This window comes from Microcaecilia unicolor, chromosome 1 (assembly GCF_901765095.1).
Source record: "Microcaecilia unicolor chromosome 1, aMicUni1.1, whole genome shotgun sequence".
Classification (NCBI taxonomy): domain Eukaryota; kingdom Metazoa; phylum Chordata; class Amphibia; order Gymnophiona; family Siphonopidae; genus Microcaecilia; species Microcaecilia unicolor.
In genome coordinates, this window is record NC_044031.1 from 305,799,107 (window position 1) to 305,815,379 (window position 16,273).

The window sequence follows — 16,273 nt, forward strand, 5'->3', positions numbered from 1 at the left end:
TATAGTTTTGCTTTTTAAACCCAAAGGTGAATCCTAAGGGTGGTTGAACAATTAAGTATAAACTGTTTTGGGGTTTTTTTTTTTTTTTTTTTAAACTTGTTTTGGACTGCTTTGGGACTTGCTGATCTGTTTATCTGCTGTCTGGAATTTTGGAAGGTGGAAATGAGAAAATAAAAATTAAGTTTTGGATGTACTCTGTAGAAGTTGTTGTTTACTTTTGCAATGTGTGTATAGATGCCTGTTGTGGTGTATGCACGTGATAATATCTGAATAACTGCCTATACTTAAATAGTAGTAGTAGCTATGATTTCTGAACATGCGGGTATATATGCTAATCACATCTTTGTTAAATGTTTCAGACATATCTATTTGTTCCCATGATATAACTGAATTCTATTATTCTTTCTCGCTGTATTTTCAAATGTAAGCCACATTGAACCCAACTTTTCTTGGGATGTGTAATATTTAAAAAAAAAAAAAAAAAAATCTTTATCCTCCACCTTTTAAAACACTGCCTATCCAGCTGGATGGTGATGGTACAGTGAAAGCAAGTTTGGTCCAGTGAAGACTAACTCAAAATAACCCGTTTCTTAGCTGGGCCCTAGTATTACCACATTGAAAATGAGACCATACCATATCTCTGTGGTTATGTTCCACTAAAGTTAAACAATTAACTGGCTATCTTGAAAGGATTATATAACCTTTGGATGCATGACTAGGGACACAAACATACACATTTATTCAATATCACAAGTCCTCATGTGCAGCCAGAAAACAACCTTTTAGGACGGATAGGTTCAGTTAGCTCCTTTTTTTTTTTTATCGAACAGATAAGAGAATTCAGTTTTGCCACAGTATAGGGCATCACAAGAACAAAATATAAGAAAACCCAATGGACTGCATAGGGGCTTATAGCCCATTTAGTTATGTTTAAACAAAAGAGATCTGCATGGTACAAAATATTTATTTTTACTTTGACTTATAAAACCATTTGTCCCTGAAACATGCCTAAAAACAGAATAATCCATTTGTGTATCTAAAATGTAAACTTCTACAAAACAGAGGCAGATGTGATTCCCTATTGTTTCCTCACCCTCCTCCTCTACTATCTTCTTCTCTGTTGTCCTAGAATTACTATGTTGTTCTTTTCCTTGAATGTTGTAAGCCACATGGAGCCTGCCTCAGTGGGATATAACAAGTGTTCACAATAACTAAATAAATATGCCCCCAATGACATGAGTTTAATTTTACTTCCATTTAATATTCCATCTTTATAACACCAGGCTTCCCAAGGCAAAATACAAGAAGTTAAGATGATGAACCCATCATGAAACAGATATAGCACGCTGTCAAATAAGTTAAAAACATATTTTGTACTCCACCTTTTAAGGCACTGCCTATCCAGCTGGAACAGCTTTAGACTTTTTATAGATAGACCACAATTATTTTTAATAATCTTTTGCTATTGTTTTGGGTGAACTAAAGCTCCTCCTACTGGCTTCAACCCATATAATGGCGTAGATGGGAACACCCCGGCTACTATTTCCTTCAACCTCCCTGTGTGGGATACTCGTGGCCTGACTGGTCATTTTTAGACAGGACTCGATGGAACTCATTCTCTTTCAACATGATCTTTCTTAAGAAAGCTGCACTAATCCGCCAAAACAACCCCGCAGCTCCACCCCACTGGCTAGAGGTTCGCTCACGTGCCCTAGTGAGAGAGAGTCAGGCACTTCCGGGTTCTCGCTTCGAATATTCATGAGGTATATTTGCGTAAACCTCCTTGGCGACTCAAACCTTCCATTGCACATGCTGTGGTATAGAGACACGGTTGTTGTAGGAGGAGTCGGAGCCCTCCCAAAATAGCAAGAGGAGGGGGGGGGGAGAGAGAAGTTTGGCTGGAGTCCTTTTACCTGTTTAGCCAGTTTTCTCCTGGGGCTCCGCTGATCTTATAACTGCAGAGCTAAATGTTGGTTTTATTTTTTTTCTATACGCGTTTTGTTCTTCCCTTCCCCACAGCTATTGCTACGGTCCTCCTAGGCGGCGACTTACTCGCCACTTTAAAGGCCCAAGGGCGGTGCTGGCGTTGCTCTTTTAAGACGTCTTCCTCGGCAAGTCTCGCGAGAGTTACGGCTGGTGGAATTGAAGCGGCGGTCGCTACTGCGAGAGGAAAGGGGGAGATGGATGAGAGTCTGGAGTCACGGATTAGTAAGTGACGCCAAACTGGAACCCGCTAAGTAGAACTGGCCGGGGAAGGGCTCGAGGGTCGTGGGTGGGAAAGGAGGTTGCTCTAGATCCTGCTTCCGGGAACGGGCCGCGAGGATAGAGTGACGTCAGCCCCGGCGCGTGATTACAGCCCCCCTCGCCCCAGAGACACAGCAACTTATTCGCGTGATAATAACCTACCTACCCCAGGGGGGGCAGGTGTCTCGCGAATAAATTGCTGTTTCCTCCGGGACGGTTTTTGTCCATGCACTGGTGTAGTTCTAACTTCAGGGTCCACTACCGCTCCTGTTCCTTCTCGCCTAGCAGACAACTAGTCAGAGCTACGGGAGCTCAGCTGAACACCAATGCCGCTTGGCCGTGAACACCGTGCAAAAGTTTACTTAGTACTTAATATGAGGGTGCGCGGGCATTCACATAGCTACCAAATTACCCGCTTTCAAGAGGAATATTTTGTGCCAGTCCTGACTTTTTAATGCCCTATTCTAGTGTATTGTGAGACCTTGCTGCAGTACAGATTTTACTGGGCAAAATCCAGGGCTACCAAGACCTCTGTTTTGGGGGTGCAAGTTCAAAACCAAGTCTGGCCAAAAACATCTCCCTGTTGGAACTGGGCAACTGTAGCTGGTATCTTTACTCTTCTTATCTTGCTTCCCCCACTGTCACTGGTGCATGATATGCCTACCTCCCAGGGTGGAAGGATTTTGAAGTTGGTGAAACTTGACAAAAAGTGGTGCCTATCCTCAACCTCACTGGTTCTAGTTATTCTCAGGACTTGAATAGCACATACCAAATTAGTTTGTGCCCACGTTGCATCACTGACAGAAAAGACGCTGGCAAAGTGTGGGGAAAGATGTGCCTTGCTTGGAACCCTTTGGCACTCACTCTGAACACTGAGAGGAATAATTTTACAAAACGTTTTCTGTGTAAAACACGTTTTAATTTTGAAAAATCTTTTCAGCACACATAAACACCTTTATAATATGACTTGTATATGTTCCTGGGGGAAGGGGGGTGGAATGAGTACCTGCACACTTTTACACCTGCTCCAAAGGTGAATTGTATGCTACTGGGATTCTTGTACAAGCCCATGTTATAAAGATACATAGACCCTTATGTTGCCTTTATAAGATATCTTTTTTTGGGGGGGGGGGGGGGGGGGGAGGGTTCACATAGGCATCCTATTATGAAATTAACCCCCCACGTGTGGGGAGCTTAGTTTTGGTGGACATAATCTACTGTTGATTCTGATGACCCATCTCTTGGTGAGGGTAAGGACCAAGTAAAAAAAAAAATAATACCATGTTAATTATGTTATAATAATATATCATAAAACTTGCAAAATGATAAAAAAGACATAAGGGGCAGGAGGCTGAGGGATTGACAGCATAGAATATGCCAGAGCTCAGAGGGATACCAAGTGCATCATTGGGATCCCTGGGAGTTGGGACAACTCTTCTAGAGGTGGAGCTTAATATCTGGCCACTTGGGAACATATGAGTAGTTGAGATATGCAGTAACCCAAGGATTCAGGGAACTGGAAGATTTGAGATGTTATTTGGCTGTAGCAGGAAGGAGGGTAGCTTACACCGTATGAGGAATATTTTAATGTTCAGTCTTTCAACGATGCAGATGTTTTACTAGAAGAGGCTGTGAGCTTTGAATATATCTGACCTTCCAAAAGGTCATAGGGTATTTGTCAGCGAATTCTTATGTTAGTAAGTTTGAAGTAGAGACCTGAACGGGGTTTACGGGGAATCCCATGGAACCCAAGGGATTTCCACAGGGACGGAAGCAGTTCCTGCGGGGTTCCCATGGAAGTGTATGCTGCAGTTACACCAGCCTCTTACCTACCGAGTACCAAGTTCTTTGAGTGCTGTCTTCTCCTCCTCCTCGCTTTAACAGCACAGATGTGGAACGTCTCCATTAAGGAGGTAGTTGAGACACAAATCGTGATGAAATTCAAAAAGATGTGGAATGAACACAGAGGATCTCTAATTACAAAATGAAAGTTATAAAAAAAACGTAAATGGCTGCATGTGTGTGGATGTGTTGAGTGGCACTTAGATGGCGACTCCGACTGTGATGAACTAGGGCCGATACCAGGCAGACTTGTACAGCCTGTGTCTCATATATAGCAATCTGGTTTAGGAGTGCTGGAAAGGGCTTAGCAACTTTAGTGGCTGGAACATGAGGACAATGCTGGACAGACCTTTATGTTCTGTGTTCCCCAAATGAGAAGATGAATAAGCTGGAGTGGGCTTCAAGGGCAACTCCAACAGTTGAAACATAAAGCTAGGGCCGGGCGGATTTCTATGGTCTTATGTCCCAGAAACGCCACAGAAAAACAAGTATATAATATCACATTCATTGTTGATTTAATCATGGATTGATAATGTGTGTGACTATTGGGCAGACTGGATGGACCATTCTGGTTTTTATCTGCTGTCATTTATTATGTTACTATTAATCCTCTTTGCTCCCAGGCTGTTGCGCAGACCTCAGCTCTGACATAGGCACGAGCATCAGATGTCACATGACTTACTGGTGCGTGCATGTGACGACCTCTTAGCACACAGTGCAAGTGAATCAGAGAAGTCTTACATGTGTATTCCATCTTCTGTTCCTTGCTTGCCTGCAGTGCTGCAGCTCGAACCCAGAGAGAGAGACTGAGAGAGCTGACTGGAATTTTTTTTTAAAGTACCTGTTAAATTCTTGCAGGGGTGGGTAGGGACAGGTGAGACTCCAGTGGGGATCCCATTCAACTCTCTAGTTTGAAGTAGTTGAAAGGGTAGTTTAAAAAATTAAAAAAAAGTGAAACTAACCCACTTCCAAACTTCCACAAATAGTTTAAAATGGTTTAAAATCGCCAAAAGTGAGAAGTCTACCAGAATGTGTTAGTCACGAAGAATAAGATGATTGAAGTTGAGAGAGGAGAGCAGTATCTTGGAAGGTCATGTGGTAGAATAATGTGTGAAACAAATTAGAGGCTCTGTTGACAGAGGTTAGCTTGTACGTTGTTGCCCTTAAAAATGTGGTAGTTTTTAATCCTCAGGGTTGGTACATGAAAGTGTAATGTGATTTACTGCCCTTCATTATAGGTTTAGATCACAATCGGCATAGGAGAGGAATTGGTATTGAGCAGAGCATCCCAACTGAAGCTAGAAGAAGGCAGATTCTGGCTTCCTTTTCAGGGATGCTGCTCAGTAAAGTAGTGTAAAAAAAAAAAAAAGCAGAAGAGTTCTTCAAGGACACCAGATGGAACAACAAATACACAAAGATTGTGGGTAAGCAATGAAGTTCCAACACAGGGATACTTATTAACAATCGGTCAATCATCTTTGGACAGCATTGTAAAAATGACTTTTGCTCTGTGTAGTCCTTCCAAAATTTGTTTCTCGGGATATCCCCTTGCTCTGAATATAGAAGCCTTAGCAGCAGCCTGCACCTCGAAATCAACAAAGTCACTGTAAAGTCTCCGCAACTTTAGAACTTTTCAGAGAGAGAGAGATTCTTCTTGAGATTCCTATTTTGAAAGCTGGTATAGTGTAAATAGGTATTCTGATTAGTGGGTTTTTTTTTTATAGATGTACTTGTGTCAAAAAGAGTTACTAATTTTCTTGACATCCATCTAGAAAACTGAGCTCGTCACAATGATATGACATTTTAAATCTAAGATTTGGGTTTCTAGTGTTCAACCATGAATGAAATGACCATAGGCATTCAATATTTATTTATTTATTTGTATTTGTATCCCACATTTTCCCACCTATTTGCAGGCTCAATGTGGCTTACATTTGCCGTAATGGCGGTTGCCATTTCCGGGTAATTGAATTACAGATTGTATTGCGTTAAGGTGCAATACATACATGGTAACATACATGGAACATATGGAGCAGATCATGGTATATATATATATATATATATATATATATATATCATGTGCATACATGCATGGTAGAGAAGAATCCATTATGGTAGTGCTTGTCATGTGGTAAGATTTTGTTTTTGTGTAGATCGTGTATAGTGTTGTTATTTAGTATTTAAGATGGATGTTTATGGTATGCCTTCTTGAAAAGATCTGTTTTCAGTAGCCTTTGTAAGATGGTTAGGTCTTGCGTTGTTTTTATGGCCTTCGGTAGTGCGTTCCATAGCTATGTGCAGATGTATGAGAAACTGGTCGCGTATGTGGATTTATATTTTAGCCCTCCACAGTTAGGATAGTGGAGATTGAGGAATGTGCGTGATCTTTTTGCATTCCTATTTTCCATATTATGAATATATCGTCAATATAATGTTTATACAGAGAGATTCCATCTTTAAAAGGAGATTGAGGAATGTGCGTGATCTTTTTGCGTTCCTATTTTCCATATTATGAATATATTGTCAATATAATGTTTATACAGAGAGATTCCATCTTTAAAAGGATGATCCTTTAAAGGTTTCAAAAGACGCTACAAAAAGATTAGCCAAGTCGAGGACCATGGGGGAGAGGCAGGGGCACAACCATGTAGTGTTACCCCAGTTGGAGATAGACATTCTTTAACCTTTCCTCTCATTAAGTAGAAGTGAAATTTCAATTTTATAGAAATGTTTATCTTTTGTTCTCATCACTAGGTACAATGTTTTCCAGACTAGTAATGATCTGTTCAGATTCACTCGTAAGCTCCAAATAGCCCATATGTCTTCTAAGACTAATAACCTCACATGGAGATACCTCATCATTAAAAATCCATCCATATGGATGCCTTCAGGTCCATTTGATCCTTTAATTTATTCTTTCAGCCAATGTGTGCAGAAGGATGTTCTCACTTTGGAGAAAAGTAAGGTATTTCAGTCTGACTTCCTGAGGAGTTTAAGGTTATTCAGTCACTAGTGAGAAATATAGATGTAGTTATCAAACCCATGGATAAGGAAGGGAGATGGGATTGTAGTTCTCAATCGAACAGGTTATGTACAAGAATTCTATAGGCAACTTTCAGATCATGAATACTATGTCCCTCTTCAAGGAGATCCCACATAGACTTTACAAAAAGAAATTGCAACGGTTGTAGATTTGGCAGCAGGCGCAGGGTTCCTAACCCCAAAAGAAAAAGACTTTTTGATAGTAAAATCTCTAGTTGTTTCCATCATTTACATCTTACCAAAAATACACAAGTCTGTCACACATCCTCCAAGTAGACCCATTATCTCTGGCAATGGGTCTGTCTTGGAACTCTTATCCAAATTTGTGGATTTCTTTTTCCATCATCATGTCCGTTAATTGACTCCTACATTGAGGATTCTACACATTTTACCAATATTTTACATAATTTGGGGTGTGATTTGTCAGATATTTTTTTAGGGACTCTAGTTATTAACCCATACATGAACCTCCTCAGTTGGAAGCTTTGTTAATAGTTGAGAACACATTGAGGGGTAGGGCCTCGTGTAGGAAAAGTCCCAATAATATTTGCCACAATTTCTTTCACTAAGAATTATTTCAGGAAAGTAGTAACAGAACATCATCCCATTAAAAGGGGCCAGTATCAATTGAGCCTGGCACTCTTAAACAGGAAATGCATTACAGATGTTGTACTGTATCATTCAGAACAAGGTTTGGGTAGAGGGTCTTCAGCCAGTAGTGCCTTAAAGCCCATTTTAGGTTCCTAAAGGCTTGACTCCCCCCCCCCCCCCCGGGCCCTACCCTGCTGCCTATGCCATTGCTTCTGGCCCTTCCAAAACATTGGCTGCAATGCTACATTAATCCCCCACCTTCAGTGGAGCCTTCATAGGCCTAATTATAGTGCAGGCTTGGTCTGATGATGGGGGGGGGGGGGGTTCATTCAAGCTTGGTCGCAACACCAAATACGGATTTTGTGACCCTGTTTGGGTATCAGTGTTTTAAGCTTTGGAAGGGCAGGTTTGTACAGCTGTTTAACATTTCAGGGAGCCTTGATTAGGAATTGGTTATTGGACAGAGGGTAGGGTTAAATGGTCATTTTTCTTAGTGGAGAGAAATGGCGTGCCACAGGGGTCTGTATTGGGACTGGTGCTATTTTCCATATTTATAATCAGAATGATGAGTGAGGTGATTAAATCTGCATATGATACAAAACTATTCAAGGTTGTTAAAACACGTGCGGACTGTGAAATATTGCAGGAAGACCTTAGAAAATTGGAAGACTGGGCATCCAAATGGCAGATGAAATTTAATGTGGACAAATACAAGGTGATGCACGTTGGCAAGAATAATTCGAATCATAGTTACTTGATGCTAGGGTCCACCTTGGAGGTCAATGCTCAAGAAAAAGATCTGGGTGTCGTTATAGATAATACGCTGAAATCTTTTTCTCAGTGTGCGGCGGCGGCCAAAAAAGCAAACAGGATGCTAGGAATTATTAGGAAGGGATGGTGAATAAGAACGAAAATACTATAATGCCTTGAGTAAGACTAGGGGATACTTGAAGTTACATGGAAAGACTTTTAAAACAAATAGGAGGAAATATTTTTCACTCAACGAATAGTTAAGCTCTAGAACTCTTTGCCGGAGGATGAGGTAACAGCAGTTAGTGTATCTGGGTTTAAAAAAAGGTTTGGACAAATTCCTGGATGAAAAGTCCATAGTCTGCTATTGAGACAGACATGGGAAGCAACTGCTTTCTGTGGGATTTGTAGTATGGAGTGTTGCCACGATTTGAGTTTCTGCTGGGTACTTGTGGACTGGCTTGGCCACTGTGTAGAAAACAGGATACTGGGCTAGATGGACCATTGGTTTGACCCAGTAAGGCTACTCTTATGTTCTTATGATGGAGTAGGAGAAACATTATGAGTGCACTGAGGCAGAAGATATTACGGCTTTTGAAGGAAAGGGTAAAAAATATTATGTGTTTAGAAAGGCGAGTGTGAGTGATTGCATCTAACAGGACAGGGATCTTGTGATGATATTTGACAGTGATCTCTAAGTTGCCAAATGGTACCACATGGCAATGGGAATTTTATACTGCAATACCACAGACAAACTCTTTGTACATGGAGGTGCTACCATAATTCGCTGTACTGGCTATGAGGCTCATTTTCAAAGCACTTAGCCTCCCAAAGTTCCATAGAAACCTATGGAACTTAGCCTCCCAAAGTGCTTTGAAAATATGCCTCTATGTGTGCTGCAGGTAAAATTGAGCTATATTGGCAAAACTACAGATGGGATCTTAATAGTTAACTAGTGATCCTTGCACTTCAGTGACTTAGCTGAACTTGTTTCGGCCTGAGTGATGTGGAACGCTTCAAATTCAGCAGATCTGTAGGGGGGTTGATAACATATTCCAATGGATCAATGTTAAAAAAATTTTTTTTTTCATTTGGGATTTTGGAGCAAGCATGCAGAGTTTTGACCTTCTGATGGAGTACAGTGTATTAGCAGTATAACTAGCTCTTATTGTGAACTGTATCTCATCCCTCAGCTAAAAATATTTTTAGGTAAATTTCAGTCCAGGGCAGTTGGCCTATTTATTTTTCCTTCATGCCAGCCACTACAAGCTTTTTATACTCAATTATTAGTGTGGGGCTGTGCCTAGATAGAGGCACTGAGTATCCCAGTATAATGTGGGCTGGCTGCGCTTACTCAGGTACCGGCAATATTCAGACCATAAAGTTGTAACATCCTGTTTGCTTCCCAACTTATCCGGATAGATACCCGTTTAGCAGACTGAATATTGTTGCTTTGCACACTCTTGCCCACCCAGCACTGCTCAGGTGGTGCTGAGAAGGTCTGACCAGATTTTCAGTTTGTGTCCAGGTAAGTGCTGCTGAAAATCTGGGTGTGACCCAGTGAGCCGGACTTATCCAGGTTGAAATAGCTACCCTAACTCCTGCTTTATATCGGACACTTTATTTTTTTAATCCAGTGATCACTTGAGAACACTTCTCAATTACTTGTTTAGTGTCCTCTTGATTATTACGTTTTTAAATAATTTGAAGCCTATGTATAGAATTCATCTGCCTTCTTGGTTTCAGGATATAATTGCAGGGAGCAGCACATCACACCCGTTCTACTGGCATCAATGGTTGCCAGATTTATTTTGAGTGCTTTGTAAACTGTCTGTTTAAAGCAGTGTTTCCCCAAGTCCAATCCTAGAGTAACCCCTTGCCAGTCAGATTTTCAAGATGTCCACTATGAATATGCACGAGATTGATTTGCATAGACTGCCTCCATTGTATACTAATCTTTCATGCACATTTGTGGATATCCTGGAAACTTGACTGGCAAAGGGGTACTCCAGGACCAACTTGGGAAACACTGATTTAAAGTATCCTGTGGTCTTGGCCCAGAGTAACCATATCTGGTCTAATATGCTCCTGTGCAGCCTCTGGGATCCTCTCAAATCACACTATTTAAGACAGTCTCTCAGACATTTCAGATTAACCAGAACATGAACGTGTACCTTTTCATTTGCTGGGCCAAATTTATGAAACTCTGTTTCCAAAGAAATCCATGTAGAGGGCACTTTGTTTCGTCCTGCTGTGGAATATGGGTTTTTAAAATGGCCTTGATCACAACCTCCTAGTTTCCTCCTGCAGGTTTTTCAAGATCTGGCAGCAGTTGCAAATTTTGTGGCACATTTTCACAAATCTGCAATTTTCTAGCTAATTGCTTTGTTTGGTTGCTGTTTTTGGGTTAGCACTGAAGATTAAATCTTGGTGATTAGTGCTGGGAAGAGAGATAGGGATGAGGTGGGGAGGGGATTGGAGACGGAGAGATTTCAGAGGATGGAAATGGAGATGGGATCTGACAGGATGGGCAGAGGAATAGGGAAAGGATAGATGGGCATTACATAGTAGATGAGAGCAGATAAAGATCTGTTTGGTACATTCAGTCAGCTCAATAATATAAACTCAGCATAAGGTATGATGTGGTACTACATATGTATACTTGATCTTGATTTTGTCCTTGCCATTTTCAGGGCACAGACCTTAGAAGTCTGCCCGGCACTGAGCTTGTTCTCCAACTTTTGAAGTTGTCATTTAAGCCCCCACTCCAGCCCATCCAAATCTGTCCAGCCACGATCAGGGCACAAACTTTAGAAGTCTGCCTAGCACTGGTTTTGCTTCCCAATTATGGGTGTTGCCATCTAATCACTGCTAAGCCTGTTTGGTTCCATGCCTTCTATACAGGATTCCTTTGTGTTTATTACATGAATTTTTGATTTTCTTTATGGTTTTCATCTCCACCACCTCCCACGGGAGGGCATTCCATGTATCTTCACCATGAAAAAGTACTTCCTGACATTATTCCTGAGTCCGAGTCCGTCCCCCTTTCCTTCTTTGCAACCTCAATTCATGTCCTCTAGTTCTACCACCTTCCTGTCTCTGGAAAAGGTTTGTTTGTAGATTAATACCTTTCAAATGTTGGAATGTCTAATTCATATCACCCCTGTCTCTCCTTTCCTCCAGGATATACATGCTTAGGTTCTCAAGTCTCTCCTCATTTGTCTTTTGATGAAAACCCCATATCATTTTTGTCACTTTTCTCTGAACTGCTTCGAGTCTTTTTTTGTTCTTAGCAGAACTGAACACAGCACTCCAAGCGGGGCCTCTTAACTTATTCATGAGTCTTCTGTGGAGAACTGTATTAAAGCTTTGCTGAAATCCAAGTAACTTATATCTAGCACATGTCCTACATCCTGTACTTTGGTCACCCAGTCAAAGAAGTCAATCGGATTCATTTGGCAGGATTTTCCTTTGTTGCCTCAGATCCTGCAACCTGTTGGATCCTAGAAAGTTAACTATGTGTTCTTTCAGCAGTGACATTATTTTTCCTACCACCAATGTGAGACTTAAGTGGCCCTGTAGCTTCCCACCTCTTCCCTGATCCTGCTTTTGTGAAGAGGGGGCACATCTCATCTCCGGTCCTGCGGAACCTCTCCCGTCTCTAAATATTTATTAATCCTTAAGAGGTCCCACCAGGATTTCTGTGAGCTCCCTCAGTATCTTGGGATGTATCCAGTCTTCCCTTTAGCTTTGTCCACTTTCAGAGTTTCAAGTTGTTTATAAATGCTTTCTTCTGTGAACAGTGCAGTTATAGAAGGGAGGATAAGGGAGAATTATAGAGCAATGGAGAAGTTTGTCTTTCAACCTAGTAGACAGACTTGGGAAATCAGGGCCAAGTAGTGCCCAGTGTGTTTATTGAAACTGAAATGGTGGGAATTCCAGAAAGATATAGGGTGGTTGGGTTTCCTGGTGGAGGGGTGACTAAGTGTGTTCCATGGACCTACAGGAGCAGGCCATGGGAGCGAGAGATAGTGACTATAAGAAGGGGCTTTGTATGTTTTATTTATCTCTGACCTGTGGAGAGAACAGGCTATACAATTCTCTGCATGTAAATAAATATTTTCCTTTCACCTTTAATCCCCTGTGTGGCTGTGTTTACTGAGGTCCCAGGCCTGTCCATGGTGCCTCTTTACCACATGCTATGTTAGTTCTTACTATGGTCTGAAGTCAAGATGTCCCAGACTGGCCTTCAAAAGTGTAGACTACACAATAAGATCAGCACTGAGGCTTTTAGAACAACTTCCTTGCTGTACTAGTAGTCCCCTTGTGTCTTATCACAAAGGATGGGTAGCATGGTGTGTACAGTGAGGTTTCTGGGCAACTTCTGTCTACACAAACAGCCACTTGGTGCCTCCTCTGCACAGGCTACCACTACTGCACTCTGCACTGAGGTGTCTATGCAACCAGCAATTCATCCATACAGACCAGTGATCTTCTTTACAGAGGCCTGCTTTGTTGCATGGAGGGGTTCCTTCCATAGGTTTTGCACAGACCACTTCTGTTTCTACTTGTCTACCATTGTTTTTCCCTTTCCTGTTACTTTTTCCCCTGTGGACTCTAACATAGGCCTGGCATCACTGCTCCAGATCCACCGGTGCTATGATCTTTTTGATCTCTGATTCCACTCCTATAACTAGAAGACTGGCTTTGTCACTGTATGTGGCTTGCCCCCACCAGTTCTTAAAGAACAGGCTTCAGTGGTTTGGAAAAGGTTAGTTTGAAGCTGAGCTGAAGATGCAGATATAATGTCTTTGAGCAATAGCACACTAAACTGTGCATGAAGCTACTTTTATACAACTGAAGATTCTTACTATTAAAGATGGAACTGAGCAACAAAGAATCATTCTTAACCAAAATTTATTCACCCCACGGCATACTCCCTACCTTTTCATATTCTGATTTCCTTAACTTTCTAAGGCTTTCTATAGAACAAAAGAAACCATTGTTTGATATGCCAATACACGGCCTTCTAAACGCTGTTTTCAAGTAGGTCAAGTTCTTGTGTTCACTAGTAAGTAGCTAAGGTCACCTCGATGAATTTTAATATAGACCCATACATCTAGGCAAGAAGGTATTCCAAGGAGTAATGCTTTCAGCCTACATTGCTGTTCAGGGTATACTTCCAAAAGATGCAGGCTTTCTCCTCCAGTTTCTTACCATAAATGCAGTCGAACCTGGCAACCATTTCAACACCTTTTTGCCATAGATGCCAGGCAGCTAGCTTGGTTTTATGCCTCTGCCTCACCTGGAGAGAAAGTAGATTACATTTAATATATATATATACACATACATTCATAAATACACACACTGATCCATTTTATAACACTTAACGGTAGTTCAGCCAACTTTTTTGTTGTCTTTAAGACAGACCAGTATTGCCAAAATTGTTACTGTCAAGATTAATTTTCTTTTCTAACTAAACATTTTTGGTATTTCAACAGTACCTATCGTCAATAGACAGATAACAGTAAACATGAGCAGGCATTGAACTAATAGTATTAAACATCCTTTCCTCAGCGACCCTCCAGACCGGTCAAGACGCGTGGGTTATGTCCTCCTACCAGCAGAGGGAGACTGAGAAAACACTAAGCTTTTGAAGCCTGTATATATAACCTGTGCAGAACCTCCACTAGCCAGTATTTTCTCAGTCTCAGCAGAGGTAGCAGTTGACAGCCTGTGCAGTCTCCAATAATCTGGTGAGGTAGTTTGTCATTGGGTCGTAGGATTTTTTTTTTCCAAACTTTATTCTGTTGCAGTACCCTGTACGTGTGTGTGTAAAAAAAAAAAAAAAAAGTGCTTTGGGGCCCTGGGTCTGGTGGGGCCCAGTTTTTCCCCCTGGGGTGTTACACCTATGTTTGGGTCCCTCCCCCTGTGCTGCTCTCTATTTCTGTTTGCTTGGCAGCTTTGTGCCTCGGCTGCTTTCTCAGTATTGTAGCCTTGAGTGCCTTACAATTTCCAGATGCCAGAATTAGAGTACTGTGCCTTTAAGGTCAGTTATTCTATTTCGTTTTGCTTGGCAGCTTTGTGCCTCGGCTGCTTTCTCAGTATTGTAGCCTTGAGTGCCTTACAATTTCCAGCTGCCAGAGTTGGAGTACTGTGCCTTTAAGGGCATTTATTTCTTTATTTTCAGCGGACCGAACGGGGGTTTTGATTCCTTGCTGGAACGAGAGAGCAGCGCTTTCTCCAGTGCTTTTGCAGTGTGAGTGAGTTTTTGGTTTGGCGCGTTTGCGGAACAGCTTTTCCCTTCCCTCGTGGTTTATGGCGGCCCAGCTCCTCTGATGTCGCGCGTGCTCGTGGCGAGGGGTAGAGGCGCCGGGCGCTCAGTGTAGCTTTGCGGTGCACCTATAAAGGTGGCTGCGGCACCCCCCGACTTGACCGCGGAGGGATCGATGGTGTCGGGAGTCTCCGGGTCAGCGGGAGCGTAGGCAGGGCCGCTGTCAGCGGGAACAGTTTCGGCGGGAACAGCCGCCATCTTGAGTCTGACGCGGCCCGTGGAGCCGGCTGGTTTTGGGCCTGCGGCCTCCGTTTTTGGCACAAAAGGGCCTAATGACGGTCCAGGAATGGTGGGCTTTCCTCCAGATTTTGTCTGGACGCGGTATCAGGCCTGGAGATCGGGACCCCCCCTCCCCCCCCCCCCAATTGGAAGAGGGGGCTATTTCCGTCTTGGCTGAGAGACCACGGTTAGAGTGGTCAGAGGACAGGCAATGTTTTTCTCCTGTAGCTGCAGAAGCTGCGCTTAGTGATCTGGGGGAGTCAGATGGAATTGACGGCTCTCAGGAGCAGGATTGTTGGATTCCTGGAGAGGATCCTTCAGTAGTGCGGATTTTCCATAGAGATGAGCTGTCGGAACTCATAGATCAGGTGTCGTCCACCCTTCAGTTTGGTCCTGAGGTGGCTTTGGGGGAAACTGTCCAGGATCCGTTGGTGAAGGGCATTCAGCGTCAGGCGTGATCCTTCCCTATGAACAAGGATCTCCGGGAGATGATTTGTCAGGAATGGGATTTGCCGTGTAAGGTGGCAAAGGCAATGGCGAGGCTTTATCCCCTCCCTCAGGACGATAGGGATTCCTTTAAGGCTCCCACGGTAGATGCAGTAGTGACGGCAGTAATTATAGCTACGGCTATCCCGGTTGATGGAGGAACGGCCCTCCGTGATCCTCAGGATAGGAAGTTGGGATCTTTTCTCAAGCGTAGTTTTGTTTTGTCGGCTCTAGCCCTGCAGGCCTCGGTTTGTGGGGGTCTGGTAGCTCGGGCATGTTTTCGTTGGGCCGAGAAGCTCCTGGATGATTCGGTAGATGTTGGTTCTTCTGGGGGTCAGGAGTTAGCCGACTTGGACATGGGTTCATCCTTTTTGTCTGAGGCTTTTATGATTTGTTGCCTACTTCAGACAAAAAATATGGCTATGGTTGTGGGTCTCTGCCACTTAAGGGAGCTATGCTCTTTGGAGAAGATTTGGACAAGTTAGTGTGAGGTCTTAGTGATACCAAGGTTCTATGGCTTCCAGATTTTCGGTTCAAGGCAGGGGCCAGAACTAGTTCCTCTCGGGGACGGTTTAGGGAGGCTCAGCAGTATAGGCCGGGCAGATCGAGTGGGACCTACCCCTAGCTGTCTGTTTGTCCAATTTAGATTGTAAGCTCTGTTGAGCAGGGACTGTCTTTTCATGTTAATTTGTACAGTTCTGCATAAGTCTAGTAGTGCTATAGAAATGTTTAATAGTAGTAGGACCTCTAGGGGTCGGTTTTTCC

The 16,273-nt window shown here is 42.7% G+C and overlaps 1 protein-coding gene across 2 annotated transcripts in view; it reads left to right on the forward strand.

Annotated features, from left to right (window-relative positions):
* The first annotated feature begins 1,906 nt into the window (after nt 1–1,906).
* GGA1 (golgi associated, gamma adaptin ear containing, ARF binding protein 1) overlaps nt 1,907–16,273 on the forward strand; it is a 145,981-nt gene continuing 131,614 nt past the window's right edge. The window contains exon 1 of one of the 2 annotated variants that reach the window (XM_030207875.1): nt 1,907–2,208. In XM_030207875.1, the coding sequence (XP_030063735.1) occupies nt 1,968–2,208 (241 nt within the window). In that variant the 5' untranslated portion in view covers nt 1,907–1,967. The remainder of the gene's footprint in view (nt 2,209–16,273) is intronic. The other variant, XM_030207865.1, reaches the window with a different exon arrangement.